The 23,376-nt window shown below is 44.6% G+C and overlaps 2 protein-coding genes across 2 annotated transcripts in view; one reads left to right on the forward strand and one right to left on the reverse strand.

Moving 5' to 3' along the window:
- The window catches only part of plppr1 (phospholipid phosphatase related 1), a gene marked incomplete at both ends in the record, with an annotated part of 64,673 nt that extends 59,394 nt beyond the window's left edge, over positions 1-5,279 (forward strand). The window contains 2 exons of the mRNA XM_083639469.1: positions 1,684-1,815; positions 5,247-5,279. Of these exons, the coding sequence (XP_083495595.1) occupies positions 1,684-1,815; positions 5,247-5,279 (165 nt within the window). The remainder of the gene's footprint in view (positions 1-1,683; positions 1,816-5,246) is intronic.
- Positions 5,280-14,252: 8,973 nt separating this feature from the next.
- grin3a (glutamate receptor, ionotropic, N-methyl-D-aspartate 3A) overlaps positions 14,253-23,376 on the reverse strand; it is a gene marked incomplete at both ends in the record, with an annotated part of 132,976 nt that continues 123,852 nt past the window's right edge. Inside the window, 3 exons of the mRNA XM_083638095.1 lie at positions 14,253-14,823; positions 22,611-22,681; positions 23,127-23,288. Of these exons, the coding sequence (XP_083494221.1) occupies positions 14,253-14,823; positions 22,611-22,681; positions 23,127-23,288 (804 nt within the window). The remainder of the gene's footprint in view (positions 14,824-22,610; positions 22,682-23,126; positions 23,289-23,376) is intronic.

Genomic DNA, 23,376 nt, shown 5'->3' on the forward strand with positions numbered 1-23,376 from the left:
CTCCATGCTTCCTCCGAGACATGGGCAGTTAGCCAGCCGCTTCTTTTCACCTGACAGAGGAAGGACATAGCACGGTAGGACATAGCACGTGGGAGGTTCACGCTATTCCAACCAGTTCCCCTCCCTCTGAACAGGCGCCCTTAACGACCAGAGGAGGAACCACATTAGCAACCAGGATATTGCATGTTTTTGGTGAAGGGGGTTCCTATATGAAGGAAACCACCGGGAGGCACGGGGAGAACATGCAAACTCCACACAGAAAGACCCTTTTGACGACCCCACCCGGGCGGTGGGCACTCAAGGACATGCGGACGGGCACGCATTCCTTCAGCGTTCACAGCGTCCCAGGTGGGAATCGAACCCAGGACCTTCGAGCTGTGAGGCGACAGCGCTTACCACTGCACCACCGTACCCTTATTTCTAGCTATAAGGCACATCAGTGAATGTTCCTTAATCCAAAGTGAATGAAGACATAAGAAAATACATTTGAATGCAGACATTTTCCAGAATTCCCGTTGGCAATGGTATACACTCATGTACATGGATGTGTCTCCACAGACAATGCATTGGCATTGTAAAGAAAAAACTACTCTATCAAGTAATAGACACTTGAGAGCATAGCACTCCTGGACACACACATGTCACACACACACACACACACACACATTTGAAATATTATATATATATTTATATATTTATGTCCACATAAATACAAGTATGCAAAGGACATAAACAGTAATAGTGCAGTCAAATGCTGGGAGTCAGTCAGTTACATGAGTGCCCAGACGGCAAACACAATAATGCATACACATAAGAAACACACAGGATGATAACATGGCAAGTTGATATATACAGTTATACTGTAATGCAAGATAGCGGGCAGTATCCACTTCATGGGTACAAAAAGCAGCACACACACACACACACACACACACACACACTCACACACACACACACACGCGCCCAGTGTTGGGAAAAGGTACCTTAACTTGCTGTAAGTAAAGGTAGCCATCCCATAATGGATAAATATTTCATAAGTTTAAGTAAAAAATATAGAAGTATTACATATTTTTAAGTGCTCATTCTTTCAGTGTGTTACATTTATTGAAGCATGAACCTGTCAGAAGGATTTGAATGTTGTCTGATGAGCTTGTTGTAGGTTCTGCATGTTAAACCTTGTTCTGCAGAGTAACTAGTAACTAGCCTCGGTCACAGCATGGAAATACTCAGGTAAAGGACCAAGGGCCAGTTGCACACAACACCTTGAGTTAAGATTTCCCTTAGGGTCCGAGTTAAGGTTTCCATCAAATAAAAGCAGTTGCAAAAAAACACCCTTAAGTTTTGTCCTTAAGTTTTCCTTGAAATGTTTAACCTTAAGGAGAAGACTTGAGGGGTTTTTGTGCAACCAATTTCGTTTTATGGAAACCTTACCTCGGACTTTAAGGGAAATCTAAACTCAAGGTGTTTTGTGCCCCAGAAACCTCAAAACTGTACTCAAGTACAGTACTTAAAGTACGTAAATTAGTTACTTTCCGACTCTGCACATATCCTCCATATATGCAGCACACTTCTAAAGCAGTATGGGTTTGATGGGCAGTTGAGCCATGCGTCCAGTCAAAGATCAAACACGTTCAGTTTTGGTTCACCCTAACGTGAATGTCTCTGTGTTGTGTCACTCTCCAGGGTCTATGTGTCGTGAACAACTTCAAAGGCGTCCACAGTGCAGCAGCTAAGCAGAAGCCTGAAGAGTACCGCGGCCTGCCTCTGATGACCTTCCCCCGTGTGGAGAGCCCTCTGGAGACCCTCAGTGCACAGGTACCCAAACACCTAACGTGGACCCCCCTAAAGCACAAACTCACATTATGCACATGATCTTCCCTCCTCTATAGACAAAGCTCCCTCAGATACTCTTAAGCCTGCCTTCACACCATACGCCCAAGCTACACGCTCAAACCTACGCTGAACCCACAAGTTTCACTTCGGCGTCCTTGTTAACAGGCGAGGCCCTTCACACCAGCCGTGTGCGTGCCTTGCTCAAGCCGCGCTGAAGCCGCGCTCAAGCGATCACTCAGGATGCAGTCCTATTTTCCAAGCGCGAAGCTGCCAGGCATGACGTCAAAGGAAGTTGTGGGCGGGGTCAAGGCGCGCCGAGCGAGGCGCCGAGGACAAGAGTGTGTGAGTCTTGTGTGAGCTCAGCTTCAGCGTGGCTTTGGCGTATGGTTGGCGTATGGTGTGAACAAAGGCGAAGGCTACGTTCACACACAGCACCCAAGCCTTGCCTTTCTTTACCCACGCTTTTAAATAGGCGTCCTTTTTACTCAATGAGGCTGTGTACACAGGGCGCCTCAGCGTGAACCTTCCGTGTACCCACGCCTCGCCTGAGCTGCGCCGATTTTATCGTTTAGGCGTGAGTTCTATTTTCAAGCCGACTAGGCGCGTGAAGGCAGACTTCTTCTGTCAAGCCATGGAGGAAAAACGCGACAATATCCGTGGGAATTGACAAAGTCAACTGAATTTCAAAATAAAATGGTGTTACTACAACAGTGTTGAGCAGAGAGAGAGTGATTGACGGGTGGCTATCACGTGGGGCTTTCTCCCCGTCGGTAAACAAATCTTCAGGAGAGAGAATAGCGCCCGCAGGAGCAAGATGGACAATGAAAAGTTAATCCACCTTAATACAACAGCACCCAGTTCTCTATGACAGCAGTCACCCAAGAAGGAGACCTGGTTATACATATCCAGCATCAATAGCACATTAAATATATCAGATTTATTTGACCTACCCATGATAATTCGGGACCACACGTGACCAAAAAAAACACTCGGGAGAGAGGAGAGGAGAGGCGCTTGTGACACGGCTCAGGTGAACCTGGAATAGGCGTGCGGTGTGATCGCAAAAGCGTGTGATAGGTTCACGCGCAGCTCAAGGTCATAGGCGTAGGCGTGGGTTGAGGCGAGGCGTAGGTGCCCTGTGTGAACGTAGCGTAAGGCCGGGACATACTCCAGGCGCGAGGGGCACTTTGCAGGAGAGAGAGGGAGAGAAATGAAATGAAGAAGTACTGTAAGTACAATGAGCTGTGTTTTGACCACATGTCTTGACCCATGTGGTAAACTTTGATTTCTTTAATTGTTCGTTTTTTAGGCCTATTTACATTCAATAAAAACACGTTTGTTGATTCTATTCATGTGCTGATACGATCGTTTGAGAGTGAAACCGCAGTACTGAACATATAATGGCGTTTCATTGACTTTTAATGGACCATTCACTGTACGCAACGCTCTGAGCATGAACACCTCGGCCCCAGCGCACGAATCGGCGGAGCTCCGCCTGGAGTATGTCCAAGCCTTTACACTGTTCATATCAAATATCACAGTCATAATATGTGTGCAGTTATGTGTTGTTTACTGTATTTTGTGCTTATATTGCTTAAATCAATAAAAAGCCAGCAAACAATAACCGACTTTCACGACTCACCCTCATCTCAGTGGAAACACACAGTGACCTTTGTCCATATAACACACAGCTAGTTTTCTAGCAGCTCTTTGACTGCCTTTTTTCAAAACAACACAACTCACTGGAGACCGTTTCTTTACACGTCCAAAAACAGCAAATCATAAAAAGGCCACAAAATGTGCGCAGGCAGCTCTGCAGAATAATCCATACTGTGTCCTGAAGCCAAATGATTGCACTGTGGGTCCAAACGTCCAATATTTACCTCATTATTTAGTAGATTTTCCGCAGTTGTTCTGCAGCAAGCAGATGCTGCCTTCGAGTACTGTCCGAAATATTGTATTTTAAGATCAGAGTGTGTCTGAATGACCCCAATAAGGTGATGAATACAGTGTTAAAGATGTTGTTTTTGTTGATGTTGACCTCCAATTACTTATTGTATTCTCTGAAGAGAGGCAGGTGTCCCTTCGCGGTTTACTTCTCAGACAAAGGTTACTGTAGAGACAGTAAAAGTGTGTTTTCCAACACTTTCAAAATATCTCAAAAACTTTCCAGGTGGACCTCAAGGCTCCTTGAGACACATTTGTAGAGCAAGCAAGGTCAGCTGAACACGTGGAAAAAAGTTGCTTACAAATCGTGGAAGTTATGGCCTTTCAAATTTTGAAAAAACTTTTTTTTTATGTATTTTTAGTTTTTTTGAAGTGGCTTCCATCAAAAATTCAAAGTTATGGTGATGGAGAGTATGTGGAAAAAATGTGGTGCTTTTGCTAACTGACCTGACTATTAGCTGCTGTGGGACATTTACTGACCTCACTGCACATGATTTCTGACTATTGAAGTAAGACACAGTTTTCAGAAACGTTCCTCTCTGTTCTGTTCGGAGCTGCCAGCATGTGAAGTTGCCTTCTGCCGCTTATGCATAAGAAACATGCAGTAAACTGCTTATGAGCTGAGGGCAACATGTTGCTGTTTTTGGTTTACAAGTACCTTTCTTTCTTTCTTTCTTTCTCTCTTTCTTTTTCTTTCGTTTGTTCTTTCTCTTTCTTTCTTTCTTAATTTCTTTCTTTCTTTTTTTCTAAGCACAGAAATACTGACAAACACGTTCAAAAGGACATACACTACAGCCATGCTGCCATGTAGCCACCCAGAAACTGAAACTGCAAGCTTTCACAAATCAACACCGCTTTATGACTTCTGAAGTGTTTTCTTGCGAGTTTTGGGCGATCGCTTTGTACTTCAAAAATCATAAAAGTGTGGTCCTCACTTGTGAAGATGATCTCGCTGAACACAAAGTTCACAGTTTCATAAACTTGTGTTCCCCACAGACCTGATTTCAGGCATCTAACCAAAATCCCCATACAAAACCCCCATTGACTTCCAGATGAGGGAACTCAGCCCGATGTTGACCCTGCGGTGCGGTGCTGTATTTACAGACGCCATCTTGGCACTTTGTCTCACATTCGATGAGAGTTGTGGGATCAATAATCAATACTGTGTGTGAGAGAGAGAGAGAGAGACACACACACACACAGAGAGAGACACACACACAGACAGAGAGAGAGAGAGAGAGAGAGAGAGAGACACACAGAGAGAGAGAGACACACACACAGACAGAGAGAGAGAGAACACACAAACTTACACGGAGCAATGCTGACAAGATTTCTTCTACCTCTTCATTTTCATGCTTTTTCACTCCCCTATCCCCATCCATGTTTCTCTCCTTCCTCTCTTTTTTATTTCTCTCTCTCTCTCTCCACCTCCATCCCTCCCTGCCTCCCTCCACCTCTGTTTTCAGAACCACTCAGCGTCGATGACGGAGGTCACATGACTAAGGGGTCAGCACCGGGTCACGTTTGCGTCTCCACAGCACTTCCAGACACAATGACGGGGATGCAGCGCCGCGTGGCTCTATGCTAACTAACCAACACACTCCTGATGTATCTGTCTCACTCACCTGAGGGCCAAAACACACCATGTTTGCATATATATATATATATATATATATATATATATATATATATATATATATATATATATATATATATGTTATATATATATATATATATAACATATATATATATATATAACATATATATATATATATGGTTTTCAACTTGTTTGGGCTACGCTCAATGCCACCTGCCAAGGCACCTGCATCGCATCAGTCTTTAAAAAAAGAAAGAAAGAAAAGAAAAAGAATTTAAGCACAGATTGTTGTTCAGACATTTAAAAACCATTTGAAACATGGGACTGTGGTAACGCCTCCTTTTACGGTCCCCTATTACAAAGTATTTGCCCGGTAAATACATGGTATTGTATATTATCAGGGTAATTACCACTGGTAAATAAGTGGGTATGGTATTACCAAGCTCTTACCATATTCCTCGTAAGTTTGTGTTATGCAATAAGCCATGCAATAAACACAAAGCTAGTTGAGTTGATGGGTAATAGTGGAGGTTTTTCTTAGGATTTCAACTGTAGCTTCTCTGTATTTACCTACAGTACCTCTTACCCAGTGGTAATTAGTCAATAATATAGTAATTAGTGAACTGTAACAGGAAGCGTTACCGGGACATTTCTCCCCTCCAAGGTGTGATGTTTGTAGTTAGAGGACGGTGTTTTGTACATTTTGTATGCGCGAGTGCTGTAGCCTATCCTGACATCTGCACACTTCCTGTCAGCTGACTCTCACTGTTTTTGCATCACATCCTGTCAGGTGACTTGCCCGTTTGATCACCACATCTGTCCCCGCGGTCTGAAAAGCTACCGTAGAAAAGTATCGATGTTGTCGTTCTGTGATGTTTGTCGTTTGTACAGAAGAAAAAAGACTGGATCGTTCTTTTTATTCTCATTTTCTGTACATTAACTGACCACGTCAGGTCGTATTTTGTAAAGATTTTTTGTTAATCTGTGTGATTATTACAATCCATTTGGACCTGTTTGCCTGCTGTAAACCTGGATATGTTTTGGTATCAGTTTAGGTGTTTTGGAGGACAAACCCGCCCTTTGGATAAAGTGACAAGGATGAGACGTCATCATCATCAGAAAGTCAGATAATGGCGTTTATCAGCCATGTTGTATGGAGATATGATGAGTGGGATTTCTCACTGTGAGTGTTTTTCACCCCAATTGTCTGATTCTGTTAATGGGCATTTCTCTGAGGAAAAGTCAAGTGGGGCTAGACTGTGCCGGCTCCAATACCCCATTCAAGACAACTCGGACCGCCGGAGAAAATGGGTTCCGACCTGTAAAAAGTGAATTGAACAGAATTGTTCAGGCCGGAATTACAGCTCGGAAATCCGGGTATCATCCAGAGCTCCGGTTTCTCCGAGTTGACGTCACACAGCCACATCACAATGGCAACTTGCATCGTTAATGATAGTCACAGAATTATTATAAAGACGTTTGTTGACGTTTTAACACACAATTTGAGGTCTTAATGATGTAATGTTAACGTTTCATATGCGTTTGTGTCATCTGTGTTTCGCTCTGTGTGAAATTCAGCATTCAGCATGTTCCGTTAGCATTGTTCGCTAGTAGGTAGCTACCATGCTAACGCGGGTTGCTATAGCAACAGTTTGGGTTCCCCCCCCCCCCCCCCCCCCCCGAGCGGGAGGTGCAGCGTGACCGCCAATCTGTCCGGGCCGGAGGTTCCGTGTTGAAACTTACGGCGGTCCGAGTTGTCTTGAATGCGGTATAACTGAAGACTTACTGTAAAACGTTTGGTTTTACAGTTGATTTGAAACTACAGTCACAATGGAAAATAAATGTCTTTATAATGTGTATGAGAGAGATGCTGTTTAACGGGATACTGACTTAACTATGGCCTGGCTAATAAGAGTCTTTATAATGTGTATGAGAGAGATGCTGTTTAACGGGATACTGACTTAACTATGGCCTGGCTAATAAGAGAAGCCCTCGCTTCACTTTTCCTCCTTGAACACCCTCCCCCCCCTCCCTCCTCCTCAACCCACCAGTGGATTGTGATGCGATGTTGTGACTCCATTTCCTATTGGACGAAACGCCCAGCATGAAGAGAGAAGTCGACATGTTTTATAGATATTCATGATTTGTATTATACTCTTATAATTATCATTGTGACTATGGTCGTCTTTTTCATTACAAAAACAAAAAAAACAAACACAAAAAAAACGTTCATTTCATTTGAAATGCTGCATATTTTTTTTTTTTTCCTTGGTTTGTCCACAGATTAAATAGTCGGTAGCAAAAACTTATATTTACTTCTGGTTTTCATTATGTGCCACGCTCACTGGGAGAAGTGCGTACAGTCAGAATGCAAGTGTAGCCTAAATGCAGGGGCCAAGGCCTTGATGGGCCCCCGGCAGCCAGAGGGCGCCACAGAACACAAGAATAGAACTAATGTCAACTTATTTTTGTTTTTTTATCAATATAAAAGAAATGTACATCCCTCTCTTTGTTACAATACATTATTTCAATCTTGAAATCCGCACTCCACCCACCCACTTATCACTCAGTCTGGGGTATCTAAAGGCCATTTTGGCACTTGAATTTAAGTAAATCTTCTATTGTATCAGTATCTGGGGGGGGTGAGTGCCCTCTAATGCATACTTTTCTCAGCTCTAGCTTGAAGGTGATAGAAAGGGTGGATTAAAATGGGAGACAGTTAGGATCTAGGGGGGGCCCTTGCTTGCCTTTGCCTCGGGCCAAATCACTAGTCGGCCCCTGGTTAAATGCAAATATTAAAATGTAATCAAGCGCAGTACTTGAGGTTAAAGTGAAGACAGAGGAGGATAATTTCATCGGAGTCGATTGGAATTGGAATATTACTGTTTCCCGTGTTGTTTAGAGCCTTAGTAGGTGTCACAATGTAAATTACCACCGCCAAGAAAAGAGAGACGTTTGGCTGCAAGTCAAGTTCAAACGAGAGGTATTTTTTTTAATAACAGAACACATCCAAATATTCATATTCATCGTGACAATTGAAATGATGAATACAGGTGCATTTGACTGTACTGTAAGTAGTGCCGGAGAGCATACAGCTGCCTTTAGCAACCAGCAACATGTCCATTTGAACCATACAGCTGCCTTTAGCAACCAGCAACATGTCCATTTGAACCCCTTCAAGGAAAAACACAGCTGAAATTAATTCTGTGAACTTGCAGTTGATACTCATTTAATTTGGCCGCTTTGCTGCGCCTGCGGTTTTAAAGGTTTTCTTTGTTTCGTTACAAACCCCCCCCCTCGCTGCACTAGTGCTGCAGCAAAGCCCCTCCTTCGCTGCACTAGTACCGCAGCAAAGCCCCCCCCTCGCTGCACTAGTGCCGCAGCAAAGCCCCCCCCTCACTGCACTAGTACCGCAGCAAAGCCCCCCCCTCGCTGCACTAGTACCGCAGCAAAGCCCCCCCTCGCTGCACTAGTACTGCAGCAAAGCCCCCCCCTCGCTGCACTAGTACTGCAGCAAAGCCCCCCCCTCGCTGCACTAGTGCCGCAGCAAAGCCCCCCCCTCGCTGCACTAGTACCACAGCAAAGCCCCCCCCTCGCTGCACTAGTACCACAGCAAAGCCCCCCCTCGCTGCACTAGTGCCGCAGAAAAGCCCCCCCCCCTCGCTGCACTAGTACCGCAGCAAAGCCCCCCCTCGCTGCACTAGTGCTGCAGCAAAGCCCCCCTCGCTGCACTAGTGCCGCAGCAAAGCCCCCCCTCGCTGCACTAGTACCGCAGCAAAGCCCCCCCCTCGCTGCACTAGTGCCGCAGCAAAGCCCCCCCTCGCTGCACTAGTGCCGCAGCAAAGCCCCCCCCTCGCTGCACTAGTACCGCAGCAAAGCCCCCCCCCTCGCTGCACTAGTGCCGCAGCAAAGCCCCCCCTCGCTGCACTAGTACCGCAGCAAAGCCCCCCCCTCGCTGCACTAGTACCGCAGCAAAGCCCCCCCTCGCTGCACTAGTACCGCAGCAAAGCCCCCCCCTCGCTGCACTAGTGCCGCAGCAAAGCCCCCCCCTCGCTGCACTAGTACCGCAGCAAAGCCCCCCCCCCTCGCTGCACTAGTGCCGCAGCAAAGCCCCCCCCTCGCTGCACTAGTACCGCAGCAAAGCCCCCCCTCGCTGCACTAGTACCGCAGCAAAGTGGCCAAACCAAATGAGTAACAACTGTACACAAACAAAAGGTACAAAATACACAGGATATTGCTCATTTTTAAGAAGAAAATGTCTCTGTGGGGCGTTTAACCCCTGGATATAGAGTGTGTCGTGTGTGATACCTTTCTGGTTCCTGCGATTAAATGCTCCTCGTGTGTTCTTCCATAGAGCATGTGAGGGGGAAACGGATGTTTCATGGAGCCTGCAGTCAGACAGGCCCCCCAAAAAGTCTTCACAGATATGGCTTTGTTGTGGTCTTATGTATCCAGTGTCACAGTTGATTCATCCTGTTACAACAACATGGACGACACTGGTCTTTACGTCACCCACGTGCCAAGTGGGTGACGTAAAGACCATACACGCATACACAAAGAAAGATGGCTGCTCAGTCAGTGTACTACCTCGTCTCTGTCAGGTGTTCATCTCAGCTTTGACAGCCTGTGCTTACCCTGCACACACACTGTCGAATAGGGGCTGTTTGTATGTGTGTGTGTGTGTGTGTGTGTGTGTGTGTGTGTGTGCGCATTCATGTGCCCATACGTGTGTGTGTGTGTGTGTGTGTGCGTGTGCGTGCGTGCATTAGGGGTGTCACGATACACTCAGTTCATGATACAATACGATACACAATACTGAGTTCACGATAACGATACGATATTTTAACTATCTTTTGCGATCGATTCGTAAGTTGAGGGGCATCCTCCACGCTAATTTGAGTAATTTCACCATTTTCATCCTCCGTGTCTGTAACGTCCCTCGTCTGTTCAAACAAAGCAATGAAAAGGAGAGCGAGCATGCAATCAGATGCAGATCAGTGCCACCATGTTCAGCTTCTTTCTCTCGCGATATGAGATTTCATCTCAACGATACATATTGTCACGTTTTGATATCGCGATATATTGTGACATCCCTAGTGCGCATGCATGTGCCCATACGTGTGTGTGTGTGTGTGTGTGCATATCTGTAAAGTGTCCACTGTTCTGTGCTAGCCTGGTAAAACCATCCTGATCACGCGACCTCACATTCTGTTTCGCTCCACCGATCGGTCTGAACTTCGATGTGGGCGGGAGGACTTGCCTTGACAGACAACTCCTTCGGTCAATCAAACTTTTCCCAAATCCAGTCGGAGGAACGACAAAAAGCGTCTTTTCCGCGGAGAAACGCCGCTGGTGCATGCTCTTGTTCGTGTTTAATTGTTGTTATTGGGTCTATTTCTGCAACAACTGCACTTATGGCTGCGTCCACTAATATGAATGTTACCGCCCGTTGCGTCACGAGATGCCATTGCTGTTTTGCGGAGTCCCTGATTGCCCCGGTTATGTCATGAACTATGATGCAGGTCCTGATTGGTCCAGACACATAATTGTTACTGATCCGTGGAGCGAAACACAATATGAAGTCGTGGCCTTACCAGGCTAGTTATGGGCCTCCCTGCACTGTCCAAATTGCTGTCCTGTAGCAATATAAGTGAAGAATAGTGCAACAAGAACATTTTAGGGTAGGTAGCAAAGCTCTCTGAATTGCTTATGTATACAGCTGCAGGGGGTTTAAACTACAATGGAGTGACTGCAGGAGAAGCTCCACGGCCATCTTGAGAAAGTATTCCGCCAGTGTCATACGCTCCTTTCCAGATGTTCTCTCTCACAAAGGGTTTGGAAACGTGTTACCTATCTGCTGGACTGACTATAATCCCTGCTCTCTCTAGGAAATCCTTTCTGGATTTCAGGCTTTTTGAACGTGAAGTTCACCCCTCCTTTAACAGTCAGAGTTAATTTTGCATTTTTTTTGCTTACACAAGACCACTGGTATCACAATCACTAGAGCCATTAATCAGCCACTTTGTTGCCACAAATAAAACAAATGAAGGTTGTGAAAATAATAGAGTTGAACAGTTAAATCCCTTCGAGTGTGAAGTTCATGGAGGCACACTTAATAAAAATAAATAACCTAAACTATGTGGTCCAACTACGCACAACAAATATATTTCCTGTGGTGCATTTCGCCTCTGCTAGCAATTATATATATATATATATATATATATATATATATATGCATATATATATATGCCAGCCTGGTCTAATTTCCAACACATCCTATGTTGACGATTTGTCAAGTCCCACGGCGTCACTATATTGAGGCAAAAGGTACCCTTTTTCGTATTTTTTTTAAGCCTATCCATAACCCTAAGCATAACCAAGTTATTTTACTTGCTTAAACCCAACCAAGTTGTTTTAATTGCCTAAACATAACCAGGAAACATGTTGCAGTCCCCCCCCTGCCGAGCAGGTCCCGTGGCTCGACTCGACTGGAGCCGCAGCCCGGAAGTGGAGCTCCACCAGCGGGCGAAAAAGGGTACCTTCTTTCACATTGTCACACCGACGAATAGTCAACATAGGACCAGTTGGGAATGAGAAGGCATTGGCTATGCACAGGCTATGCACAGGCTATGCACAGGCTAAGCACAGGCTATGCACAGGCTAAGCACAGGCTATGCACAAACTAAGCACAGACTATGCACAGGCTAAGTACAGGCTATGCACAGGCTAAGCACAGGCTAAGTACAGGCTATGCACAGGCTATGCACAGGCTAAGTACAGGCTATGCACAGGCTATGCACAGGCTAAGTACAGGCTATGCACAGGCTATGCACAGGCTATGCACAGGCTAAGCACAGGCTAAGCACAGGCTAAGCACAGGCTAAGCACAGGCTATGCACAGGCTATGCACATGCACAGGGCACCTATGACTTATTTCTGACAAAAAACACTTTTTCAGTGGCATCAAGTTCAAACAAGAGAGGTCATTTTTAATCGGGACATCCAAACCCAAACAGAACAGATGCGAGAAACAAAGAACGGTCCTCGCATCATCACAGCAGGTCCAGGTCGAGTGGTCGGTTGAGAACGTCCTTATTCACATAACATAATCTGAGTAGGATTAGAGATCTATGTTCCTGTTCACATTCTCCTTTTCCTCTTTTGTTGAACTGTATCTGTATATATGTCCTATATAAGAGCACCAGGATGTTTTCAAGAGGCTGCAGGGCGAGTGACGTCCTGCAGGGCGAGTGACGTCCTGCAGGGCGAGTGACGACCTGCAGGGCGAGTGACGTCCTACAGGGCGAGTGACGTCCTGCAGGGCGAGTGACGACCTGCAGGGCGAGTGACGTCCTGCAGGGCGAGTGACGACCTGCAGGGCGAGTGACGTCCTGCAGGGCGAGTGACGTCCTGCAGGGCGAGTGACTACCTTTCTCATTTGGGTCCCTGACTGAAAAAAACTGAAGCCTTTTGGCTTGATCATCATGTCATGTATTCTCTACCTTATTAGACTACTACAGTTCTCCAAGTACAGTTGTTACTCATTTAGTTTGGCCACATTGCTGCAGTACTGCTGCGGTACTGCACTGCCACAGTGGTAAAAGTGTGGGCCTTTGTTATCTAAATAAGCCCCCCCCCCTTCCCCACACTGTTGCCACGGCAGCACAGCATCCTCCCCCTCACTGTTGCCACGGCAGCACAGCATCCTCCCCCTCACTGCTGCGCCTTGGAAATGTGCCGGTAAGTTAGATGAGTAACATCAGTACTTTTTGCCATTAACAATCAATGATGAAGAAGAAAACACAGGATTCTTCTAGATCAGAACTCCTACTCAGACAAGTTAAATGATGACTGCAGCTTTCTTTGAAACCAGAACCAGGAGTGCCTGGGTGAAGTGCAGCAGAACGTTATATTGTATAATTAGGTCCATAACATAAGGTTTTGGTATTGTCCTATAACCCACCGCAAGAAGCCAACCAGCCATTCTTGATGCATAGAGGCGTCCCACCAAAGCATTATATCATCAATTGTTCTACTTTTCTTTTACCACAATTGACAGCCATCCCACCCCGACTAGCCCTCCATGACCCAATGGACGATATTGCGTGATCTTGAGACCAAGCCAAACCATTGTCAGAGGCGAGAAACACTCGCTAATCAATGGTAAAATCAACCCGTTGTTCTTAATCCCCGCTATTTTTACTTTCTTTTTTCAAGATACAATGTTTCAGCAGGACACTAAGGATGTCAAGGTTTAAGTGGCTGGGTTCAGCATCAGGTAATTTACACTCTCGAGGAGTCTCAACATCAGACTCAGCCTGTCGAGCTTAAATACTAAGGAGTCTTCATATCATATCGCGGCAAGCAAATCTGTGCCGGTGAAAAGACGAGGGGGGAAGGGAGGAGAGAGAACAAAGGAAGTAGTGGACAGGAGAAGGAATGATAGAGAAAAGCAAGGGAAGTGAAAGTGCAAGGAGGTGAAAGAAGAGTTGAAAAGAGAAGAGAACGTACAAGGTGTGCACAGCTCTTCAACAAGCGCAGTGAGGGTCTCAGAACAGCTTTGGTTCATGGTCCCTGGCTCACTCTCATCCAAAGCCTCTAGACCAGGGACATCGCTGGTTCCAGAGGTCGAGGAAATGTTCTACTGGCATTACAGAGGGGGAACTAGCCCCCTGGAGAACATCTCAGTTCAGCGTTCCCGGAGGTGGAAACACTGTGATACCTGAGCCCGGGGAAGATTCCGCTGCCAGAACCAGAACTCTGGGAAGGTTTTAACTCCGGAACTCAGGGAAAGGATCCCGATCCAGAACCCGGAGGAAGGTTTTGGAATCTAGTCCCGTGTTTGAGCAGATTTCTCTGAGCAGAAACGGAAGCTTCAGAACTCAGGGAGGGAGGTGTTGGTGTGTTGCTTAGTCTGCTGGTGGGACTGGTTATACTGAGCAAACTGGCTCACTTGGTTCGACTGGTGCACAGTCGGATGACTGGGCGTACTCTGGTCCGCTGCTTGGTTCGCTGATTGCAACTGTTCCAGCTCCCTCTTCCTCCTCATGGCCGACTGCAGCTGCTGCTTAATGATGAGGATCTGACCCTCCAGTTCTGACAGCTCCTGAGCCAGTGGGTTCCGGCCCACCCCCGCGCTCAGGCCGGGGCCGGCGCCCGCGCCCGCGCCCAGACGCTGCGTCACCCCCTGCCCGGACACGCCCTGGCCCGGCCCCAGGCCCGACAGGTCGGAGCGGCCGTTGGGGGTGGTCACGAGGGGCATTCCCAGCCTGGGGAGGGAATGGGGATGAGAGAGGGGAGAGGGGGGCGGTGGAGGGGGGAGGTCCTGGGAGGGCAGGCGCTCCAGGTCGTTCTGCTGCACCTCCTGTGGGAGGATCCTGCGCCTGTTGCAGTGGGAGGACTCTGAGGGATTCCACGTTGCTGATTGGTTGTTTCCCTCATTGCACCTGGAGATCAGACAGATACAGAGAGAATAGTAAGGTTGTCATGTTGTCCTCGTCCTAAGCCCGTCAGTGAGGCAGAACCACCAGGGGTCCTTGAGGGGGTTACAAGCAAACTGATGAATTCTTCAACTTCACCATTATTAAAGTTAAAGGGAGAAAATAACCATTTTCATCATAGTTTTTCTGTTATCTCTCTACCTACAATACAAATAGTCATGGGATTCTGGACAAAATTGTATCTGACAAAAAATATATTCTCACACTAAAATGGGGGTCTGTGGTAGAGGACTTCACAGAAACAATTCCCACACAAATAATCACACAAATAATATATATCAATAAATCAGGTTGATAAAGGACAGTGGAAATAAAAATTGGCAAGTGCGAAAATAAAAATAAAACAAATCCATTGACTTCAGTTAAAAGCCAGGTTAAATAAATAGGTTTTTAACTGTCGTTTAAAAATGTGCACAGCGCTCGAATCTCTTATGGGTTTAGGTGGTATTCCAGAGCTTTGGAGCCTATTTTCATATGTGCAGTGTTATTTACGTTTAAAAACCCAGCATTAGAAGATCTAAGAACTCGTGAAGCATGTCCGTGTAAATGTCAGCTCTGCACTTTCCACAGTAAAGACATCAATCACTCACTCACACAAAACCACACCGTCTAGTTTCCTACGTTTACAGATGCCACTCAGAAACTGGGACTCTTACATAAGTATGATTATATTCAAAATGCTATCACAATATAAGATGATACTGAAGGAACGACAGCCAGGGCAGACGCAAACACTTTCCCCGCCTTCTGCGCTGGCATATGATAGGGCCCTACAGTATGTGTGTTTTTTTTAACCTTTATTTCTACAGGGGGACTCTCAGGAGCACCTTGTTCATATTCACAAACACATTGATACCTGGAAACTGACCAGTACAACCACAGTCTGATCTGCTGGCCACTGAGCAGCTCGGGCACCTCAGTGGTGGTAATGAGGGAGGGGCAAGCGCTGCCTTTCACTTGCCCCTCCCAGATTTATCCTGCCGGTCCCGGGGATTGAACCGACGACCTTCCCGGTCACAAGCTCGCTTCTCTAACCTTTAGGCCACCACTGCCCACTGGCATATTTTGTAGCTTTAGTTTAGTTTCTCTCCCGTGTTTCTATTTGTACTTTCAGATCTCTGCTTTATGAACCATTTCCTCCTGATCACTGTCAGTCCGGAAGCGGGTTGTTAATGAAAACATTTCCTGCTGCTGCTGCAGCTTCATATTAAAAGCTTTCCATTGACAAACTAACCAAAGGTGTTTGATTGTGAAGAATTCACAGGGAGTGAAATGTTTATCCTGCCTTTTTACAGCCGTGACTTTTTGGTCCCACAGCCCCTCACTTAAAGACACGCCTTCAAGTGCATCATCAGTTAAAGACACGCCTTCAAGTGCATCATCAGTTAAAGACACGCCGTCAAGCTGTAATGGAAATGCCCCCTGGCTGTGCAGGGGTCCAGCCAGGCTGTGGGCCTGTTGTGCAGGGGTCCAGCCAGGCTGTGGGCCTGCTGTAGTGTGCAGGGGTCCAGCCAGGCTGTGGGCCTGCTGTGCAGCCAGGCTGTGGGCCTGCTGTAGTGTGCAGGGGTCCAGCCAGGCTGTGGGCCTGCTGTGCAGCCAGGCTGTGGGCCTGCTGTAGTGTGCAGGGGTCCAGCCAGGCTGTGGGCCTGCTGTGCAGGGCGCCACCCGGCCAAGCCACATTTGTATGGAAAAAGGCATTCGTTTAGACAAAGGTGCTCTCCTCCTCGGTGACATGTCAATGAATTCCTTTGATTGTGTTCACCATGCAAACATCAATTCTCTCTGGACCTTTGCCCAAAGCTTCTCACTTCACTGCACAGCTATAGAACAAGAAGACGGGCTGGGGGTGGCTGGGGATGGATGGCTGTTACACCAGGGCCTTCTCAAGTTGGTGCCACCTCAGGTGTACCAGTCAAGGCCAGGGTACGAGGAGTTAAGAGTTGGAGCCACATAAAGATCTGTTTTTATGCAGACAGAAGAAATGTGCCTCAGACGAATGACTCGGCCTTGTTCTTTGTAGCTGGCGCCATGACAGTTCAAAGAGAAGCAAGTCACAGCAAAACAGCATCACAGAAGGTAGTCAGGGAAATGAAGTCTGTTTTGCTACACCCACGCCTGCCCCCACCTCTCTCAAATTCCTCTCTCGTCTCTACTGTATATATCAATCATATAAAGACAAAATGTATATAAAAAAAGCATCTAAAAAAGATGTGCTGATTAATGAAATATTATATTAATATGTTGAATCAGTGGGGGTCCCCCCCCCCCCCACACACACACACACACAATCTACATTTAGACATACAGTATCTGTGTATTATTAATAGATCTGTACAATGCAAGACAAAATTGTATTTGTAGGAACATTAGACGAGTAAATATTTTAGCATTGAATTTGAACGGTGGAGTTATGGGCCAATGTAAAACACACACACACACACACACACACACACACAGCCTCAAAACAGTTTGTAAAGATTAAACCTCAAGCATTATTTAGAGCTTCTCCGATGGCTTTACCTTCTATGCTTGAAAATGAGAACTTAACCCAGTAAATGTCAATGCTAGGGATGTCACCGTGTACACGTGTAACCGGATAGTAAATCATATCCGTTTAGGTGAGGTGATAATGCTGCCTGTAAGCTACAGATGATAGCTTTAATGTTAATGGTCGCATGGACCATGTGGCCGCGGCGGTCACAATGTAACGTTAATAAAGCGTTTGTGTGACTCGAAAACTCACAACATCGTTCCAGAAGTAGCCGCAACTGTAATGACAGCGATTGTTGCTGCTACTTCCGCTCTGGACCAGACAACAAGTTCAACAAAGAGGGAACAGACACACAGAGAACATCGCTGCTGTCTATGGGTTTGGGAGGTATTTGTATGGTGACAGTGCCCTCTAGCGATTATATATTATATATAAAAAAAACAGGTTAACCGGCAACACGCTGCCAAAAGGTCCCGTGTACACGTTTAGAAAAATGTTGTAACCGTTGACAGCCCTAGTCAATGCAGTAATAACATACTCTCCCCGTGTCTTTTTTCTGACTTGCCAGAGTTAGACTTGGAAAAGAAACAAATGTGGTCCCCTCTCAAGCAAAGGTTTTCACATCTAGCAATGTGCAATCTGAAGAATAACTAAGATTTCATGAAAGGAGTGGAGAGGACAGATTCACATCATATGAACTGAAGAACTCTGATTCAAAGGTCTTTTTGCTGAGGATGGAAGATGACAAGAAGAATCTAACGAGATCCTTTCCGCTGTCAAGAGAGAGCTTAAGCAGAGAGATGAGACATCAAAATATTAGAACATCAAAAGGCTTTCGTCTCAAAATGAGATGTGTGCCATTTGAAAAAGATGCCACCTGCATGGCTGCTATGAAAGAAAGCATGTAGGTAAAGGTATCACATCGTAAGACTTGCTCACAAAATAGACCTATTTTTGAGGATGTGGCTATTGAACATTCTTTGGAGACTTTGGGGGAACAATGCAGTCTTTTGCAATTAAGTCCCTTAAGCTGTGTTCACACCGAGATATTTATTTTTCTCTCTGTCCCTTGATTCAACCCTTTGGAATCGCTCTGTCGCTGTGATTAAATCGCTCGTCAACAGGCACACGAATTGACGGACATCTGGGGGCTATAACGTTACGCAATGTCATGATTATAGCTTGTGTTCAATCCCCTACATGATTATAGCATGTGTTCAATCCCTACATGATTATAGCATGTGTTCAATCCCTACATGATTATAGCATGTGTTCAATCCCTACATGATTATAGCATGTGTTCAATCCCCTACATGATTATAGCATGTGTTCAATCCATACATGATTATAGCATGTGTTCAATCCCTACATGATTATAGCATGTGTTCAATCCCTACATGATTATATCATGTGTTCAACCCCTACATGATTATAGCATGTGTACAATCCATACATGATTATAGCATGTGTTCAATCCCTACATGATTATAGCATGTGTTCAATCCCTACATGATTATAGCATGTGTTCAATCCCCTACATCAGGCACGTGCACACATAGACATGAAAAGGGGCTTGAGCCCCTGCCTTTTTTTCAGTCTGTAAAAAGTGCCTTTTTTTTTTTTTTTTTTAATTATAATACATTTTTCATTTTCATTCCAACAACACATGAACAAAACAAACAGCTCAGACACATTAAAAAATAAAATAAAAAGTGCCCTTTCCTGACCATAATGCATTTCTAATGGTGCTTTGTATGGAAATTGCCCTTTCCATGCCGTCACTGAAGGCAGCATTCAAAGAGAAATGCCTTTTCCGAGCTCTCTTGGCCTTGAATGCACCATTTGTAATAGGCCTCTGCATGGAGCAGTGTTTTTTCTAAACTGCCCCTGAAGGCACCAACCCAAAAATGAACCCAAAAATGAATGAATAAATAAATACATAAATAAATAAACCACCCAATAAATAAATAACCAAAATATAGGGAACAAATGCAGAATTGTTGCTCTTGAAAATATTTTTTACTTTACACTATTGGAAAGGGATGTTGTGTTGTTGAATCCGCAAAAAATAAAAAAAATTCTAATACACCTTATCTAAATCTTCTGTCTTGCTTTTTAGAATTATGGTTAAAATGCATGGTATATTACAAGCCTCACTCAGTATCGTTCAATGTTTCTGCCTGTGTTGCTATCTGTTGTAGTACAACAACCTAAAGGGAGAAAAGGAGCAAATACATATTGATGCTTAAATGATTTCACAACAGTATTGCAACAGCATGCAACTTTTATATACTAATATTATTCAGTTATGGAGTTATTTTTCCGTGACAAGTCTCATCCTAAAATGAGATATTCCTCTAAATCTGGTTAAAATCGGAATATTTAAAATGAGTTATACCCCTAAATTGGCCTTCAAATTGCCTCAAATTTCTGTAGTGCCCTTTTATGAATTTGAGCCCCTGCCCCTCTAATGTTCTGTGCACGTCCCTGCCCTACATGATTATAGCATGTGTTCAATCCCTACATGATTATAGCATGTGTTCAATCCCTACATGATTATAGCATGTGTTCAATCCCTACATGATTATATCATGTGTTCAACCCCTACATGATTATAGCATGTGTACAATCCATACATGATTATAGCATGTGTTCAATCCCTACATGATTATATCATGTGTTCAATCCCCACATGATTATAGCATGTGTTCAATCCCTACATGATTATAGCATGTGTTCAATCCCCACATGATTATAGCATGTGTTCAATCCATACATGATTATAGCATGTGTTCAATCCCTACATGATTATAGCATGTGTACAATCCCCACATGATTATAGCATGTGTTCAATCCCTACATGATTATAGCATGTGTTCAATCCCCTACATGATTATAGCACGTGTTCAATCCCCTACATGATTATAGCATGTGTTCAATCCCTACATGATTATAGCATGTGTTCAATCCCCTACATGATTATAGCATGTGTTCAATCCCCACATGATTATAGCATGTGTTCAATCCCCACATGATTATAGCATGTGTTCAATCCCCACATGATTATAGCATGTGTTCAATCCCTACATGATTATAGCATGTGTTCAATCCCTACATGATTATAGCATGTGTTCAATCCCCTACATGATTATAGCATGTGTTCAATCCATACATGATTATAGCATGTGTTCAATCCCTACATGATTATAGCATGTGTTCAATCCCTACATGATTATAGCATGTGTTCAATCCCCTACATGATTATAGCATGTGTTCAATCCCCACATGATTATAGCATGTGTTCAATCCCTACATGATTATAGCATGTGTTCAATCCCTACATGATTATAGCATGTGTTCAATCCCCTACATGATTATAGCATGTGTTCAATCCCTACATGATTATAGCATGTGTTCAATCCCCTACATGATTATAGCATGTGTTCAATCCCTACATGATTATAGCATGTGTCCAATCCATACATGATTATAGCATGTGTTCAATCCCTACATGATTATAGCATGTGTTCAATCCCCTACATGATTATAGCATGTGTTCAATCCCCTACATGATTATAGCATGTGTTCAATCCCTACATGATTATAGCATGTGTTCAATCCCTACATGATTATAGCATGTGTTCAATCCCTACATGATTATAGCATGTGTTCAATCCCTACATGATTATAGCATGTGTTCAATCCATACATGATTATAGCATGTGTTCAATCCCTACATGATTATAGCATGTGTACAATCCATACATGATTATAGCATGTGTTCAATCCCTACATGATTATAGCATGTGTTCAATCCCTACATGATTATAGCATGTGTTCAATCCCCACATGATTATAGCATGTGTTCAATCCATACATGATTATAGCATGTGTTCAATCCATACATGATTATAGCATGTGTTCAATCCCCACATGATTATAGCATGTGTTCAATCCATACATGATTATAGCATGTGTTCAATCCCTACATGATTATAGCATGTGTTCAATCCCCACATGATTATAGCATGTGTTCAATCCCTACATGATTATAGCATGTGTTCAATCCCCACATTGGCTATATTCCACCTAACAGAGCAGTGACAGATGTTTCATTCAAGCAGAATGAAACAGAGTATGATCAAATAGAACGCCGTTACTCAGCAAAAGGTTCGACGTTGTTTTGATCTTCCCTCAGACACAGACAAAACTGTCATAAATGTCCCATCTGTTCTCCCTTAATCTTGCCCACTCAAGATCGCTCGTGATTGCTTGAAAACTAGGTGGAAGCTTCCAAGCTATTTTGTATCGTTGCCATGTGAGCAAATGACCAAATGTGAATAATTGGCTGCGGAGAAGCTAAAACAAACAAACAAACAAACAAACACAAAGAAGAAAAGGGTGGTGGTCTGGGATAATCACATCAGTGTGAAAACGCATGTGTGTGTGTTTGTGAAACTGGTTTGGGCGGCCGTGCGGCACTTGAGAAGGCAGTGAAACGGACAGAGAAGACGATTTACGAATACAGTGGAAATCTCTCTCAGCTCTCTATCTCTCTGTGCATGAAACAATATTAAGGGACGTCAGCACGGGATTATTTCCTCAATTCCCCTGACTGATAATTAGCCTCCAGCAGACTCTGACCATTCCATTTAGTTTCTGATTAAAAAACGGGCCCCTTAACTCTTAACTGCCACTTGGATCTTAATTGATGTCACTTCTTCTCAGCCCGATAATTTGGTCAATTTGGAAAATTGGTTTTCCGCTAGAAAAAAATCTCCTGAGTGCATTTTCAGTGGGAATGAAGATTGCGTGCCACAGTTAAAGACATATGGCTTCTTCTGTGCGGTTCATGGGTCATAACGTACTGTCGGATTCAGCGTGGCACTTGTATTAACTGTCAGCTATTTTGGGCTTTCAGATGTGTGAAATGTAATTCCACACAGAAGAGTTGTCTCTAATGAGCCTGGATCCCAAAACAAAACGTACTAAATGGGTCTATAGGCAGATCAGCTTAAAGGCATGTATGATTACAGCAGTGCACTGGGGCTCAGTTCACCTTCAATTCAATCAATTAGGGAGGGGATTTCCCCCGCAAAATAGACTCTTTAAAAATGGCGTCAGAAACTTGCTATGTCCAACAGATGAAGAAGTAATTATATTTTGATTAGGATAGAAATTGATTAGTGTGTTTAATTGAGTTGAAGGTGGATTGACCCCGGCCTGAGATGATAGTCAGTACCTCTTCTCTGGCTTGGTTACGGTCGCTAGTTTGTCATCAGTGAAGACGGAGTTCAGGGCCCGGTGTAATCTCTGGAAAACAAGCAACACAATTCACAGCCAGAACCGCAAACATTTTACACTGATGTTCCTGTGTGTGTGTGTGTGTGTTTGTTATAATACACATGTTTGAGATCTAATGAGAGTGGGTTCTGTGTGAGGATCTGTTCCAATATATGAATGTGTGTGTGTGTGTGTGTGTGTGTGTGTGTGTGTGTGTGTGTGTGTGTGTGTGTGTGTGTGTGTCTGTGTGTGTGTGTGTGTGTGTGTGTGTGTGTGTGTGTGTGACTGTGCGTGAGTGCGTGTGTCATAATATACATTTGCATATATTAGCTTTTACACTCGCATTTTGGCTGGCATGCATCCATTAATTGAAATGTGGCTCTTAGCCAACTCCAACTTCAGAGAGAGAGAGAGAGACTGCGTGTGTGTGTGTGTGTGATGTGTGTGTGTGTGTGTGTGTGTGTGTGTTTCCTACCTGGCTGGTGTGGAGCCAGTACTTGAAGCGGGGGTCTTTGACCCTGGGGATGATCAGCTTGTGCAAGATGTGTTCGGCCATGGTGGTCAGCAGAGATAAAACCACGCCCACACACAGCATCACAAACAGACCCGAGAAATGCTTGATGCCCATCTGCAGCGTCTGGAGAGAGAGATGGAGAGAGAGAAGGTAGAGGAATAGAAGGCAGAGATATTGAGAAAGAAGAGAGATAGGTAGAGAAAGAGAGATG

Source organism: Poromitra crassiceps, assembly GCF_964638095.1.
Source record: "Poromitra crassiceps genome assembly, chromosome: 6".
In the NCBI taxonomy this organism is placed as follows: domain Eukaryota; kingdom Metazoa; phylum Chordata; class Actinopteri; order Beryciformes; family Melamphaidae; genus Poromitra; species Poromitra crassiceps.